The 16,449-nt window shown below is 39.4% G+C and overlaps 1 protein-coding gene across 2 annotated transcripts in view; it reads left to right on the top strand.

Moving 5' to 3' along the window:
- LOC124594829 (ATP-binding cassette sub-family C member 4-like) overlaps positions 1-16,449 on the top strand; it is a 316,274-nt gene that overhangs the window by 267,299 nt on the left and 32,526 nt on the right. For both annotated transcript variants that reach the window (XM_047133276.1, XM_047133277.1), the window contains one exon: positions 15,449-15,619. In XM_047133276.1, coding sequence (XP_046989232.1) covers positions 15,449-15,619 — 171 coding nt within the window. The remainder of the gene's footprint in view (positions 1-15,448; positions 15,620-16,449) is intronic.

Raw genomic sequence — 16,449 nt, 5'->3', positions numbered from 1 at the left:
ATAATTTGGAATATTGTTAAAAGGGAAACAAGGCAAGAGCACAGGAATACTGTATTTCCATTAAAGTCAATGAAATGTACGTTAACAAGAAGTCTGAAGTAGAAAACATTTTTAATAATCATATTTTAAGTTTTATAGAGAAAATAGGATCAAACTATTCATTAGAAAATGCACGGCAGTATATGGAAGAGGTAATAATTGTGCAATTTGGTAAAATTGAAATGCAACCCACCTCTCCTGCTGAAATTAGGAAAATAATAAATTCATTCAAAAGTAAAAGCTCACATGGAATTGATGGCATTTCCAGCAGAGTACTAAACGTGTGTTCCCAACAAATAAGTAGGATTCTCAGCTACATAAGTAGTAGCTCACTGAAACAGGGCATTTTTCCAGATGGACTGAAATACACTATTGTTAAACCACCGCATAAAAAAGGGGGTAGGTCTGATGCTAACAATTACCACCCAATCTCACTTCTGATAGCTTTATCCAAAATTCTTGAAAAATTAATGTATTCAAACGGAGCATCGCATATTTGTAAAAATAAAGTACTAAGAAAATGTCAATTTGGTTTTCAGTAAGGCATTTTAACAGAAAATGCTATTATGCTTTCATTGATCAAATATAAAATGGGCTGAATAACCAAACTTCACCCATTGGGGTATTCTGTGATCTCTCAAAGGCTTTTGATTGTGTGAATCATGAAATTCTTCTGGATAAGCTGAAGTATTGTGGTATGAGTGGGACAGTGTACAAATGGTTTAATTCATACTTAACTGGAAGAATGCAGAAAGTTGAAATTAACAGTACACATAGTCTGCAAAAATCAGCAGAGTCCTCTAACTGGGGAGGTATCAAGAATGGTATCCCACAGGGGCCAGTCTTGGGTCCCGTATTGTTCTTAATTTACATTAACGACTTGCCACTCTATATTTATGAACATGCAAAGCCAGTTCTTTTTGCTGATTATACAAGTATAGTAATCACACCCAACAAGCAAGAATCAGCTGAGGAAATTTAAATAATGTCTTTCAGAAAATTATTAAATGGTTCTCTGAAAATGGACTCTCACTACATTTTGAGAAAACACTGTTTATACAATTCTGTACAACAAATGGCATATCACCATTTATAAATATAAACTATGAAAAGAAGTCTGTTACTAAGGCAGAATACTTAAAATTTGTGGGTGTGTGCATTGATGAGAATCTGAATTGGAAGAAACACATCTATGATAGGCTGAAATGATTACGACCAGCGACTTATGCTATTAGGATTATTGCAAATTTTGATGATAAATATATCAGTAAATTAGCCTATATGGCTATTTTCATTCACTGCTTTCATATGGAATCATATTTTGGGGCACTTCATCATTAAGAGATAAAGTATTCATTGCACAAAAACGTGTAATCAGAATAATATCTGGAGCCCACCCAAGATCACCTTGCACACATTCACAGTACCTTCGCAATACATATATTCACTTATGAGATTTGTCATTAATAACTCATCCCAATTCAGAAATAACAGCGAAGTGCATAGCTACAACAATAGAAGAAAGGATGATCTTTACTATTCTGGATTAAATCTCACTTTCGCACAGAAAGGGGTGAATTTTGCTTCTACAAAAATCTTTGGTCATTTGCTAAATAGTATTAAAAGTCTGACAGATAGTCAACCAACATTTAAAAGCAAATTTAAAGAATTCCTGAATGAAAACTTCTTCTAGATGAATTCTTAGATATGAAGTGGTAACTCTAAAAAATAAATAAATACGTAAATAAATAAATAAAAATAAAAAATTAATTATTAATTTTGTGTAATGTTAAAGTGACACGTTCCACATCATTACGAAATGTCATATTCGTGATCTATGGAACAAGGATTAATGTATGTATGTAAGCTTTTGTCAAGTGTACTTTTGTCATGCAACTGTTTTGTTACACTAGTAGCCATTTCAGATTCATAAAGAAATGTGCATCTAGTGAGATGGGAACTGGGAGGATGACTTGATAACATTTCTAAGATGGAAGGCCTTAATGGGACCTCGTACACGTGCAAAACGTCACTCAGCCGATCGACAGCTTCCTTTCATTTCATTATAACTTGTTAGTAATGTCCGGAGTTGGTTGATGTGTACTCTTTCTCTTTTATGAGCTACATATTGTTCACAAGTTCTAAGATTCAGAATATTTTGGGTGTAAAAACGAAATTTAATTTTGCGTGTTTTGTTATATAACTACTTACTTTCCGAACGATAATGTCATTTTCATGGTTTTACTTCATTTTTACATGTTTTGGTTAACGTGCAATTAGGATACAATTCGTTTATTAATGCTGCTAAGAGCTAACAATACAAGCGCATCTAGATAAACACAACGATTTTGCCCAAGAATGAATGCGTACACGTTGAAAACACATCTAAGGTTCATTTGTTTATTGTCATTGTCGCATCACGTGGTGTTGTTAACTTGTACATGGTATAGATAAAAAATATCGATACTTTGGAATGTTATTGTACCAAATCCAATGACCATTTGTGGACATCGATATTTGTGTGCCAGATTTTTAGATTCGTTCTTGAAACTAGAAGAAAATGTCAAATTGGAGCTGTTGTCTGACAACAGAAGTTGCCACACTATCGAGAAACTCTGTAGTGGTTCTAACTTCTAAGACTCTTATTCAACAATTTTCATGCATCTCCAAAGATGATATTTCTTACAGAAAAACAAAGCAATTTTTTAAAAGAAATCGACCTTTTTGTAATTTCAGTTCCAACCGCCGTAAAGTTTTACAGACAGAATAAAGATGTAGAATGTTAATAAAGTTTGTTTTATTTAAAAAGCGTTCTCACATTAAAAATTCGGAGGCTTTAATTTTTTAGCACGCCCTCTTATACCTTTTTACGTCATTTCATCGTTTCAGTGATAATTTTCCGGCGCCCCTAACGTGAATGTTGTAATTAGACAGCATTGAGTTACGGAATAAATAATTTAATCACGCCACGTCATGGGTGGCGTGATCTCTTGTTTTTAAATCTAGGCGAAGACTTTTGCAGTGTTATTGTGATTTAAGTGAAAAAAAAAGAAAAACAGAGGGGGAAACATTCATACAATAATACGAAATGTAGTTGCTACGTTAGATAAGGTAGGTAGAAACGAGAGAATAGTTATGTTCCCGCACATGTTTGAGATCAGCTCACCCTAAATTAAATAAGTATAACGCAATATACATAACTCAGAGCAAAAATCTGACATGGCCCTGAACACAACTACATCATACTGTTTACACAAACAGAACATCAGGCTAAGTGATGAAAAGTGAAATTGCCACATAAAATCAGTACTAAGTGAAGGCACAATGAAACTTCTAATGATGTAATTTGTATTTGTGGTCGATCAATTTCTCTAGGAAAAAAGGGTTTATGTTGATATTACTTTAAGAAGGGTATTTTTCTTTTTTTTAAATTATTTCTCTACATTAATGTTATTCGTTTCAAAATGGGCTCCATTAAATAGCATAAAATTAGGCCAATGGTTTTTTCCAGTCTCTGAAACACTTCTGGGACAGCTTTTACCTCTCTCAGCGATGGGTTTTTAATCTTATATACGAGGGTGGTTTGATAAGTCTGGTAAATTTCCATGAAAGAATGGAACATTTTCGTTATGCCTTCATGTCGACTGCGATAGAAAATGGAGAAAACCGTCTTTCATGCCGTTACTAGACATTTTCATTCGAAGAGTTAGGCTGCTGCACAAATCTGAACAGAACTGGATGAAGTTCAAGCGGACTCTGCAATATCATTGAAGACCATTTAATTTGGATTAATGAATTTAAACGTGTTTGGAGAAGTACCGAGGACGAAGCACATTCTGGCCATCCAATTGAGGTCACGACGAAGAAAATGATTGACAAAATCCGCCAAATAAAAATTCGGTAAATTTCTGGAATCGCAGTCATCTCAACAGAGCGAGAGCACGGAGAATTGGCTATGAAGAAGGTGTATGTGAGGCAGGTGCAGGTACCAAAAGCGCATCCGGCACAACATTTCAGCACAGTACCTGGCGATATTTAATCGCAATCTGGAAAACTTTTAGCGCCCATTTGTAACTGTTGATGAAACCTGGATCCATCATTACACAGCACAGTCAAAAATGTAGAAACAACAATGGACAAAGTGTGGTGAAAGTGCACCAAAGAAGGTAAAGACCATGTTGTGAGCTGTTATGGTGCTCGCCAGTTTTTTTTTTTTTTTTTTTTTTTTTTTTTTTTTTTTTTTTTTTTTTTTTTTTAGATTCCCAAGGAATAATTCTCGTAGATTACTTGGAAAAAAGGGAGAACCATAAGTGGACCCTATCATGCTTCATTGTTGGATAGCCTGAAACTTGCGTTGGCTGAAAAAAGACCAAGGTTGGCATGCAAAAAATTAAAAGTGAAGGGAAGACAGTTGAGGACCCACTACAGATAGCCAACATATTCATCACACATTACATAAATATTGCAACAAAACTAATTCAAGGAAGATGTGATTTCAGCTCCAGAGCAAAACTACCAATGAATGATAAAGCCATGTTTCTATACCCTGTTACTGCATTAGAGTTTCAAAATGCCTTAAATCAGTTAAAAAATAAAATGACATGTCTGTGATGGGATTCCAGACAAAAGTAATAAAGAACAGTGCAAGATACATAGATTCCTCACTTGCTAAATGATTAACCTGTCATTTAGCAAAGGAATCTCCCCAGAAAAACTAAAGAAATCGATTGTCAGGCCTGTTTACAAGAAGAGTGATCAGTTTGATGTTATCAATTACCAGGCTATATAACTGTTACCTGGATTTTCAAGAGTAATTGAAAGGGTAGTACATGAAAGATTGTCTCATTTTGTTAATAAAAATCAAATTCTAATTACTGGGAAAAACGGTTTTAGGAAAAATAGATCAACTGACATAGCAATTTATATTTTCTTAACACTGATCATAAATTTTGTAGACAAAAATGAATTAAACTGGTGCCTGTTTTTGGACCTGTCTAAGGCTTTCGATGTCATTGACCATAATTTACTGCTCAGGAAACTATATTGCTATGAGATTCGTGGAGTAGCACATGATTGGTTCAAATCCTATCTTTCTAATAGGTATCAGAAGGTAGAGACAGGCATACAGGTAAAGCCTATCATTGACATACCAAAGAGTCAGGTATGGTGTGCTGCAGGGCTCTATACTGGGGCCATTGCTGTTCTTAATATTTATAAATGATTTGCCAAGCAATATATCAACAGCAGATGCAGTATTGTTTGCCGATGACACCAGTCTGTTTGTCAAAGCTACGAATGGAACTGACCTAATGGAGAGAGTCACAGTAGCCACAAAAGAAGCAAACATCAAATTAATTGTTAATGGCAAAAAAAAGTTTGGATGAACCTCAGACATATAACAAACAAAGAAAAATGTGACCTAACTGTAGAATGTGGGCAATGTAAGATAGAGCAAACCCCCCATACTAAATTTTTAGGATAATGGCTAGATGAATATTTAATGTGGGAGAAAAACACAGAAACGTTAAACGAAAAATTAAGTCAGTATTGTTATGTTCTTAGAATACTAAAAAATTTCTGTAGTGTTGATGTAGTGTTATGTTCATACTTTGCACTCATACATAGCACACTAAGATATGGTATCATATTTTGGGGGAATACCAGTTTGGCCAAACACTCGTTTGTGCTTCAAAAGAAGGCAGTGAGGGAAGGCAGTGAGGATAATCAGAGGTATGACACACAGAGAACATGTAAAAAAGTTTTCGAGGAGCTACAAATCATTTCTCTACCATGTAACTATATTTATGAAAGTATATGTTTTATGAAGGCACATCAGGAACATTCTTTGTTAAACAGTCAAGTTCATAACTACAAAACGAGAAATAGAGACGACTTTCATAGAGAAAGTCACACAAAAGCTATGTACCAAAAAAGTGTCTTTATCAGCCAAAAATCTTATTTAGTGCACTACCAAAGGAAATTAAAAGTATACCAAAATTCCACATATTCAAAAAAGAACTTAAATGTTAATTAGGTAGAGATTTTATAGTGTCAAGGAATACTTAAATCATCAGCATTCAATATACAATAGCTTATTTCCTTCATCATAATGACCCAAAATGCTCATTCTAAACTAAATCGTACTTGTCTATTATTATAATTTAGTACATTATGACTGTTGTTATGCATATGGTTTCATGTTATATGTAATAATATTTAACTTATGGACATATAACTGTAAATCTTTTCATGTCCTATTTTCTACGTAAGGCAACGTATGACAAATCTTGTATCATTTTTATGATTAAATACAAGGATGCTAAGTAAAATGTATTTTTAAATGTTAGAGGAATCTTACCTACTAGCAGTTTGAATTCCAGCGACCTCTAAATATTCTAGGGAGACAAGAAGTCAAGTAAATGTGAGTACACTGCACCGGTAATCAGGGTACGAAGACTCATTATTTAACTGCACATAAGTAGAAACAGCAATTAAAAAAAACTACCGATGACCTCAGCAGTTTGGTCCCTTAGGAATTCACACACATTCAAAAAACCTTGGGTATCGAAGTCTCGGGCTCACTGCAAGCAATTCATATCGAACACCCAGCTGTCATGGCGGGTGTCTGGATATTGTTTTCTGCACTGAGAGGCAAATGTGGTCTAACGCTATTAATAGTCATATTTTTTAATTAAATCATGGTAGAAAGTAGATGGATCAATGTTTTATAAGTGAAATAATGGGAGAAGGTAGGTGGACCAATGTTTATTAATATATCCAAGTGTGATTCTATTATTAATACATACTGATCCACCTACCTTCTCCTATGATTTAATTAAAAAACATTGATTCACTTATTTAGTGTTCATCGACAGTCGGGTGTTAGATCGCAGTGAGGGTGCGACTTTGATGCATAAGGGTTCTTGGAAATTACTGCAGAAACAACAATTTCAAATCGAATATCATTCTGTTTACAATAGACCTATGACTTTAAAAGGTGAGTTAATTTTCTAACAAAAATACAGCTTAATGTTCGAAATCCATGTACAATCATTAGAAAATCTTATAAAAATATTTTGTTTCTTATGATATGTGTATGGGAAACCTGAGTTGCAGCCCATCACCATGAACTCATGACTTGTCGAACAATGTCCATAAGGGTGTATATACACCAATCAGCCAGAACATTATGACCACCGACTTACTATCGATATAAACCCATCCAGGCGATAGCAGCATTAGCTGGCAAGGAATAACTGGTAGTCAGACAGACGCACTGGGCATGTAGTATCAGTGAGCATGCTGTCCGTATGTAGAATGGGGAAGATGCGCAATCTATCAGAGTTTTACGGAGGGCGGATTGTGACGGCCTGGAGGCTTGGCATGAGCATTTCGAAAACTGCACCATTTGTCGGATTTTCGGGGAGAGCTGTGGTGAGTGTCTTCAACATGTGGCGAAACCAAGGTGAAGCCATGTCCAGACGTCGTGGGGTTGGGTGATCATACCTCATTACACATATCTGACGTCGTAGGCTGAGCAGACTGGTAAACAGAAGACGCGGCGATCTGTGGCGGAACTAACGTCAGACTTTAATGCTGGGCGGAGTAAAAATGTGTCTGAACACACACAGTCCACCAAATAGTCCTAACGCTGGTCTTCCGCACTCAATCTCCAGTGTGTGTCCCAATGTTAACACCATGACATTGACAGCAACGACTGAAATGGAGACGTGACCATCGGCACTGGACGTTGGCGCAATGGTACAGTGTTGCATGGTATGATGAATCCTGCTACCTTCTTCATCATGCCAGTGGTACTGCTGATGGGAGGGAGCGAATCCGTCGTCTTCCAGGGGAACAGCTCCTTGATACCTGTACTGCGGGACATGGACAAGTTGATAGCTGCTCCATTATGCTCTGGAGAACATTCGCGTGGGTGTCCATTGGTTCAGTGGTGCTCGTGCAAGGCACAATGGCACAATGACGGCCAAGGAGTACCGCACACTGGTTGCAGACCACGTACACCCCTTCATGACGATCATATTTCCCGACAGCAGTGGCATTTTTCAACAAGATAATAGCCATGGTACAAAGCCATGGGTGTGATGGAGTGGTTCGAAAGGGACACAGTGGCGAGTGCCAGCTGATGTGCTGCCCCGCCCTGCCCCCCCTCCATCCCGAAACTCGTCATATCTCAACCCGATCGAACACATCTGTGATGTGATTGAATGTGGCCTTAGAGCTCGTAGGCCATTCCCTGGAATTTACGGGAATCAGGTGACATGTAAGCAGATTTGGTGCCAGCTCGCTCCAGTGACATGCCAAGACCTCATTGCTTCCATGCCATGACGCGTCCCCTCTGTTATCCGTGCCAAAGGAGGACATACCGGCTATTAGGGTAGGATCAGTGCATACCGAGCAAGACAGCGCACAGGACTCACACTCGAGAGAATGACGGTTCAAATCCTTGACTGGTCATACAGACTGAGGTTTTCCGCGATTTCCCTAAATCGGTCCAGCAAATGCCCGGATGGCTCCTGTGAAAGGGCATGGCCGATTTCCTACCCCATCCGTCCCTAATCCGAGCTTGTACTCCGTCCTTAATTACCTCATTGTCGAAAGGACATTAAACTCTACTCTCCCTTCCTTCTTTATTACGAGAAAATACAAAGATCAGTTGCCACATAAACTTATGAGGAGAATGTGTAATTTGTCGTACTGTGATTGCCAGTAATTACATGTTTACAAAATTAATACTCCTTTAGCACAGACTGCCTCAGCTAAATCTTTATAAACAGTTTGGGTGATTAGTTTGCAAAATTAAATTATCCGGAATATAACTGCAATATCGAAGCTCTCCGTATTCATTAAATATAAGTGCCCGCGAGAATTTATTGTGTGCCCACAGAAAGGCGCAAGCAATTTGACGCTGGTGTTTGGGTGCCACGGATTCGAAGAGCTCTAATGTTCTATTGATGGCTTACCTTCTGACTGCTGTCGTTGTTCCGTCCTCTTATTGCATTTCACAGTTTTCTTAATATTTTGCTGACTGGCGACGGATGCATTCTCGCTGCTGACCAGACATCTCGTCTCCAACGGTTTCTGAGCAACGGCATGGGACACTGTGGACACATTGCTAAGAACTGCATCAATTCGGGATACTTTGTTTACTCTGAGAAAGTACGCCGAAGTTAATCACTGCACAATTAAGGAAGCTATCCAGCAGAGGGTTGTAACTAGACTGGAATGCCCGTGGAAATACTCCCAAGGATAAGATGCTTCGGGAATTTAAAAGAAAGGAGAAATGGGAAAAAATTGAAATATGAAAGAAAATCGGAAAATTTAGTAAAATCGATCAGTCAAGAGTAGTTTTCATTATGTTAAAATAATGAAAGATTGTTTAGAAAATCATCCTGACGTTAAGATATGCCTATCATTTATCTCCTATGTCTATGTCAAAGATCAATCTCCATTAGGACACGAAAGTCCGAAAATGAATATATACAATGAAAGCGACTAGATGTAAGCAGTGTTTCGGCCAAGGCTATGACAGAGCATCTACAAAAAAGAATCAAATGGAAATTTCAATTTAGTCCTGAAAGACACTGTAAAAGCTAAGAGGCTAATGATAAGCCATCTACACACTTAAAGAGGCATCCTTGGCATTCGTAAGACTCCGACAATAATATGTAAGAATAAAAAATGTAACAAATGAAGTGTCGCAATAGATATTAAAAATATTATCTTACCTTTTTCAGATTCAGTATAAACCAGCAGAAAGAGTTAATACAGTATATAAGATCTTGCACTCTTAGACTATGGATGTTACGGCTGCATATGACTGCTTAGAAATGGTGCTGTCAGAAGCAAAGATAGAAGATCAGGGCTTTACGTCCGTCGATGACGAAGTCAACAGTGGCGGAGCACAAACTCGTGTAATGGTAGGATGGTTAAGGAAATTGGTCTATCCTTTTCAAAGGACTTGGATGGAAATTACAGAAAACCTTAATGTGGACTGACATATGCCACTTCAGTGTCTTACCAGTGCGGCATATCGCTCTGTTGCTCTCAGGCAAACGAAAAACTACTTGACAAAAGTTTTAACATGGTTAAAAGATGTGCCACTGACCGAAAATCGCCTAATAAAAGATTTAAAGCAGTAAAGACCAGCTTTGCGAGGACGACAGGCTGTAGCTGGGCTTAAAGTAACATATTTCTATCCAGTGGTTAACAACATTTATTTGCAACCTAATACCTGAAATAAAGTATATTATCAACGCAAATGTAGGAATATAACTTTTTTCGTATAACGATGACGTTAAAAGTGAAGCACTTAAGTTTTTCAATGACATTTTTTCTCGTGACGTTTCTGTTTCAGCACAGCCAACAGTGATAAGTTCATTTAAAGTCGTCGTGATGTATAGAACCCACGGCTGTTGCAAAAGTTTAAACAAATATGTTTAAAATCTCCAGAATGAGATTTTCACTCTGCAGCGGAGTGTGTGCTGATTTGAAACTTCCTGCCAAATTAAAACTGTGTGCCGGACCAAGACTCGAACTCGGGACCTTTGCATTTCGCGGGCAAGTGCTCTACAAGGTACTGGTAGCATTGAAGCTGTGAGAATGGGTCGTGAGTCGTGCTTGGGGTTCTCAGGTGGTAGAGCACTTGCCCGTGAAAGGCAAAGGTCCCGAGTTGGAGTCTCTGTCTGGCACACAGTTTTAATCTGTCAGGAAGTTTCATGATTAAAAACTATTTTTACGTTTTGCGTTTTGCAATGAGTCAGAAATGGTTATCCTGTTTGGAAGTACCATCAATAGGAGAAAGGTGCTGCGAATGGTAACACGTTTGCTTTACATGTAAGAGAGACTAAAAGAAATCTTAATTGGCAGAACCTGAAGCGACGCATGATGCCTCTATCAAGAACGTGCGTGAGAAACTGCAACACTCTTCTTTTAGAGTAAAATTCACGAATTTTGTTCAGTCCCCTATCGTGAAGATAAAATTATGAAAATAACATCTCGCACAGAGCCGCAGAAGGATTCATTTTCCCACGCTCCGTCCGCGAATGGAAATGGAATGATTCAACAAAAAGTATCCTCTGCCACGGCGTTTACAGTGATTCACGGATTGTAGACGAAGGTTTAAGTGTTTAAGTTATGTGGAAAATGGAAGAGCACGAAGTGCATTATCTCAAAATAGTGGATCATTTTGCACATAAAAGAACAAGAAAAAACTTATTTAAGAAAAGCAAGAATTTAGGTCACCACGACAATTCGTTTCATTACCTGTTTTCATTATTACGTGGATAGTGGATATTCAGACATTTACTTATCAAAAATTATTTAGTCATTCTTGTTTTGTCTTGCAGTACAGTATTAGAAATTATTTCACTTTTTAAGACATTATTTACTTTTTTAAGCTTTTATACTGAATGTAGCATGATTGTGTTACAAGTTAAATAAAGATCCCCATAAGAAACATTTTGGGATTGTATCTAATTAAAATGTATCTTGGGTAGTGCGCAGTATTTCTTATGTGCAAGAATACAGAGAGGAATTCATCTAGAGATCAGTCGCTGAATGTGGTTAGGATTTTACGTTGTCCAGTCACATTACTGTGACCACCTGTCAAAAGCCAGCGGGCCGCTGCGAGACCTACAGGAAGAAACTTAGTGAGGTTCTGGAAGGTAACAACAGGCATGCGGAGTAATGCCGACTCGTGTGCTGTGTCCAGCTGAGCTAGGTTTCTCGGTTGAGGATCCTTGGTGCGAAAAGCCTGATCGAGATGGTGCCACAGATTCTTGATAAGTTTTAAAGTCAGAGAGTTTGGTGGCCAGGACTGTATGGTAAACTCTGGTGCTCTTCAAACCACACAAGTACACTGCGAACTATGTGACACGTTGCACTGTCCAGCTGGTAGATGCCTTCCTGCTGAGGAAAAACAAACTTCATCTATGGGCGGACATGCTCCCCAAGAACAGATGCATACTTGTGTTGATCGACTGTACCTTCCAGAATAATGAGATCACTAGGGAATGCCACGAAAACATAACGCTCCGTCCTCTGGTATGCACATTTCCAACGATTGTTGCAGGAAGTTTGCTTTCAGATGTTAGACGCCGTACATGCCAACGGCCTAAAACGCGATTCATCTGGGAAGACCACCTGCCGCCACTCGCAGGACGTCCAAAATTGGTATTAGCTTGCAAATTCCAGCCTTCGTCGCTGATAAACAGCATGAGTGCACGAACCAGGCGCCAGCTGTGGAGGCCCATTAGCAATACCATTCGCTGAACTATCGTTGTGGAGGCACTGCTGGTAACCCCTTGGTTCATCTGGACAATCAGTTGCTTAACGGTTGCACGTCTATTCGCCCGTACACATCTCTGCAGCCATCGTTCATCCCCATCATCTACGGTAATGGCGCACCATAGTTACCTCGGCACCCCTTTTGGCTGATCATGGCAACTCACGAGCGGCTTACAGTCTTAGCCATTTCTGAAATGCTTCTACCCTTGACCCAAAAGCCAATCATTACGACAAGATTGCTCTTTTCCCACGTCCTCCTTTCTATTGTCAGTGCTGCCACCTGCCATCTGTGTGAATGGTTGCGGCTCATTGACATCGAACATAGGGGGTGGTCACATTGACTGGACCATGTATTTGGCTTCACTGAAGTATTTAACATAAAATAGACAGTTTTTTAAAAGATTTCTATGTTATTTCATTTTTCTACTCAAGTGCGAGGAGAGAGACTGTGGTAATAGTGTAATGCAGTGTGTGTGTGTGTGTGTGTGTGTGTGTGTGTGTGTGTGGGTGGGTGGGTGGGTGGGTGAGAGAGAGAGAGAGAGAGAGAGAGAGAGAGTGAGTGAGAGCGAGGGAGAGAGAGAGAGAGAGAGAGAGAGAGAGAGGGCGGGTGAGGGGAATGAAGTAGAGTAAGGGCAGGCATGTAAGGGGGGGGGGGTTCTCCCCATTACAGTACTTATTCCCTTGCTTTCATAATTAGGTGCATCTACGAGTACCTTAGTCGCGTTCTTCCTTTAGATCTCATTCCACTGACATATCTCTCTGTTGTTCAGAAGCCCTTCATGCTTCACAAGACGGTCAGGAAGTTACACTCTTCTTTGGATCACAGACATTCTTCGTTTGTAGCCATGTCAGTTCTCCTTACTCTGAGCTTGCGACTGTAACACATCTCGAAAGAATTTACTTCCGTCTCTCCTCAGTCCGCAGAGTTTCACAGCCATAGCATGCAACACTCTAACATAGGCTTTGAAAAACTTTTCTCTGATTTCAAGGCAGGTGGCTTAAGATTTTCTTCTTGTTGAAGGCAGTTTTTGCTTAAGCATGTCTGCTTCTAACGTCTGCTCCGTCCGTCGCTACAACTTTCACTTCTTACACAAATAAATGAATAACTTGCTCAGGTAGCTCATTACCACGGAAATTCAAACTTTTGACATCTCTTCTTTCTATACACCCACGCTCTGAAAACCACTGTGGAATGCATGGCACAGGGTATTTCCCATTGTACGAGTAATTACTCGAAATCTTCTTCTGTTCGACTCATGTGTGGAGCAGGGGAGGAATGATTGCTTAAGCGCCTGTGATGCAATGTACTTAGTCAAATACTGTCCTCGCGATCCCTTTTGGAGCAATACAAAGGTCTCTGTAGTATATTCCTAGATTCATAACTTAAAGCTGTTTTTTGAAACTTTGTAACTATTGTTTCGAGGGATAAGTTGCGTCTACCTCGAAGCGTTCGCCAGTTCCATTTTTCTGCGTCTCCGTGATGCTATTCCATGCATCAAGCAAACCTATGAACATTTGTGTTGCCCCTCTTTATTTACATTTAGTATCCTCTGCCTTATTTGGTACACATCCCACAACAGGTGAGCAATGTTCTAGGGTGAAAACTGACGTTATGCTGAAGGAGAACCAAATCAGTGCAGTTTTCGTGACCTGTATGGGTAATTCTATGAGGGCGAACCCAACTTAATGATTTCAGTACCTTAATACCCTCTTTATATTGCCTTATAGACAAAAGGAGAGTTCTAAATCGTATTACTTTAAGCATACAGTTCAAAATTAACAAAAAGGTAGTCAGATTTCATATTTGGATTTACTGCTACTTCAGAAAAACTGCCAAATTTAGAATACAACGTTTACAGATGCTGCGATTAACATTATTTTGAGTGATATTTCCTATTCCGTATTTCGTACGTGGCAGTCACTTTGTTCGTTCTGCTTAATTAATTCACGGATAACAGCAAGTCATCCCAGCCTGTTGCAGAAGAGATTCTGTGAAGTTCAGAAGGTAGGACATGAGGCACTAGCGAAAGTAAAGCTTTTATTGGGTATCTCAATTCCTAGAGCACTTGTCCACAAAAGGCAAAGGTCCTGACTTCGAGTCTCGGTCCGGAACACAGTTTGAATTTGCCAGGAAGTTTCATATCAGCGCACACTCCGCTGCAGAGTGAAAATTTCGTTCTGGAAACATCCTGCAGGCTGTGGCTAAGCCATGTATTTACAATATCCTTTCTTCCAGGAGTGCTAGTCCCGCAAGTTTTTTAAGAGAGCATCTTGAAGTGTGGAAGGTTGAAGACGATGTATTGGCGGAAGTAAAGCTGTGAGGACGGGTCGTGAGCCGTGCTTGGGTAGCTCAATTGGTAGACCACTTGCCTGTGAAAAGCAAAGGTCTCCATTTCGAGTGTCGGTCCAGCACACCGTTTTAATCTACCAAGTAGTTTCAATTGCATTGCAATTCTCCAAATATTCTATTGCATATAAATTCCCCCGTCTGCCTTCACTGCGCAGACGTCAGAAACCGGCACTAGGGCAATGAAAGTGAAGAATTTTCATTACCAGGGCTCTGGTGGCCAAAGTGAGAAGAGGTGGAGGCGTTAAGTTGCCGATTACAAAGCTTGGCGCCAAAGTCCTGTGTTCAGTAACAAACATGTCTCCAGTAGTTCATGAAGCTGTATATGCAAACTGCTGTTAGTGACATATTTGCAGCATGGGGACTTTAAGTTTGATGGTCCATCTAATGCTGCTCGAAAAGAGAATTCTTCTCCGTTCTCATCAGAAACAGAAATACATCACTATACTAATCGTACATTTGTCATTATCACCCACTCTCACCAGTCACCATCGAAGTGCAACTTGAAAATTTAGCCAAGAAAATGTTCTAATGAATGCAATGAAAGAGAAAGTTTCTAGTTCAGCAACTGACTATGTCCTCTATCCCTTGCACTCTCTCATCCAAATAACTTGACTTACATTCTACTTGTCATGTGCATTGCTTCCATTAATACAAGATTACATGTTATTCCTACTGGCAGCAATTTTAACTTCATTATTTTCTATTATGATTAAGTAATCAATATAATAAAATGATATGAAACACTTGCAGATCTCTTTGGTGGACAGATGGGACTCGCGATAACGCAAGCCATGAGCCTTACTGGCATGCTCCAATATGGTATACGGCAGTCCGCAGAAGTGGCCAACCAGATGATGTCTGTGGAGCGAGTCATGGAATACCTTGGCTTGGAAGAAGAACCGCTGCTTGAGGCGCCTCCAGGTGTGTTCTACTGTTTTATGTATTACTGTACTATAGAGTGAATCCGAATTCTATCGACAAAGTTTCGGAGGTAGGTTGAAGATATTGTATGCGTATCAGATCAAAACACATTCATTATAAATTTGCAAACTGAACTGGAACCCACATCTGAAGAGAACTGTTCTGCTTAAATCTGGAGGCAATTCTTGTTGAAGCGCCCATTGCAAACGTTCCTATTGGGACAAGCTATGAGTAATACACACATCATGACTTGAGCACATACTACCTCGTTTGACATTATGTGGACAGATTATATCATTCCAGATTGCTGCAGTGATTGCTGGCCTGTTACAAACAGGGCACGTCCACTTACAGCAAATTTAAACATCGATAGCTTCGTAGACTTTCGCTGTCCTTGGCTAAACTCTCAAACAGCAAACACCTTGTTATAAATCGTCTGTCAGAGATTGACACACCTAGAATGTACCAGCAACCCTCCAACGCAGTTCACCTGAAGTGTCGGCTGACAGGGATGTGTTCTCTTATTCTCACAGCAACAGTTACTTACTTACTCACTTACTTTACGCGATCAGGCCAATTGTCCGAGCGCTGCTTTGAGAGATTGCCTCCACTTCAGCCTGTCTTCAGCTTCTTTCTGCCAACCTTCCAGCAGTCCCACTCTCTGAAGGTCTTTAGATACGCAGTCACTCCATCGTGTTCTTTGTCTTCCTACGGGCCTTCTGCCAGTTGGCTTGGTACTGAGTGCGCTTTTCGGCCATCGGTTGTCCTGCATTCGAGTAACATGCCGCACCCACTGGAGTTGTCGTGTCTTCATTATAGTCACAATGTTC

Source organism: Schistocerca americana, chromosome 2 (assembly GCF_021461395.2).
Source record: "Schistocerca americana isolate TAMUIC-IGC-003095 chromosome 2, iqSchAmer2.1, whole genome shotgun sequence".
Classification (NCBI taxonomy): domain Eukaryota; kingdom Metazoa; phylum Arthropoda; class Insecta; order Orthoptera; family Acrididae; genus Schistocerca; species Schistocerca americana.
The sequence above is the reverse complement of the archived record's forward strand: the minus strand, read 5'-3'. Positions and strand labels throughout refer to the sequence as shown.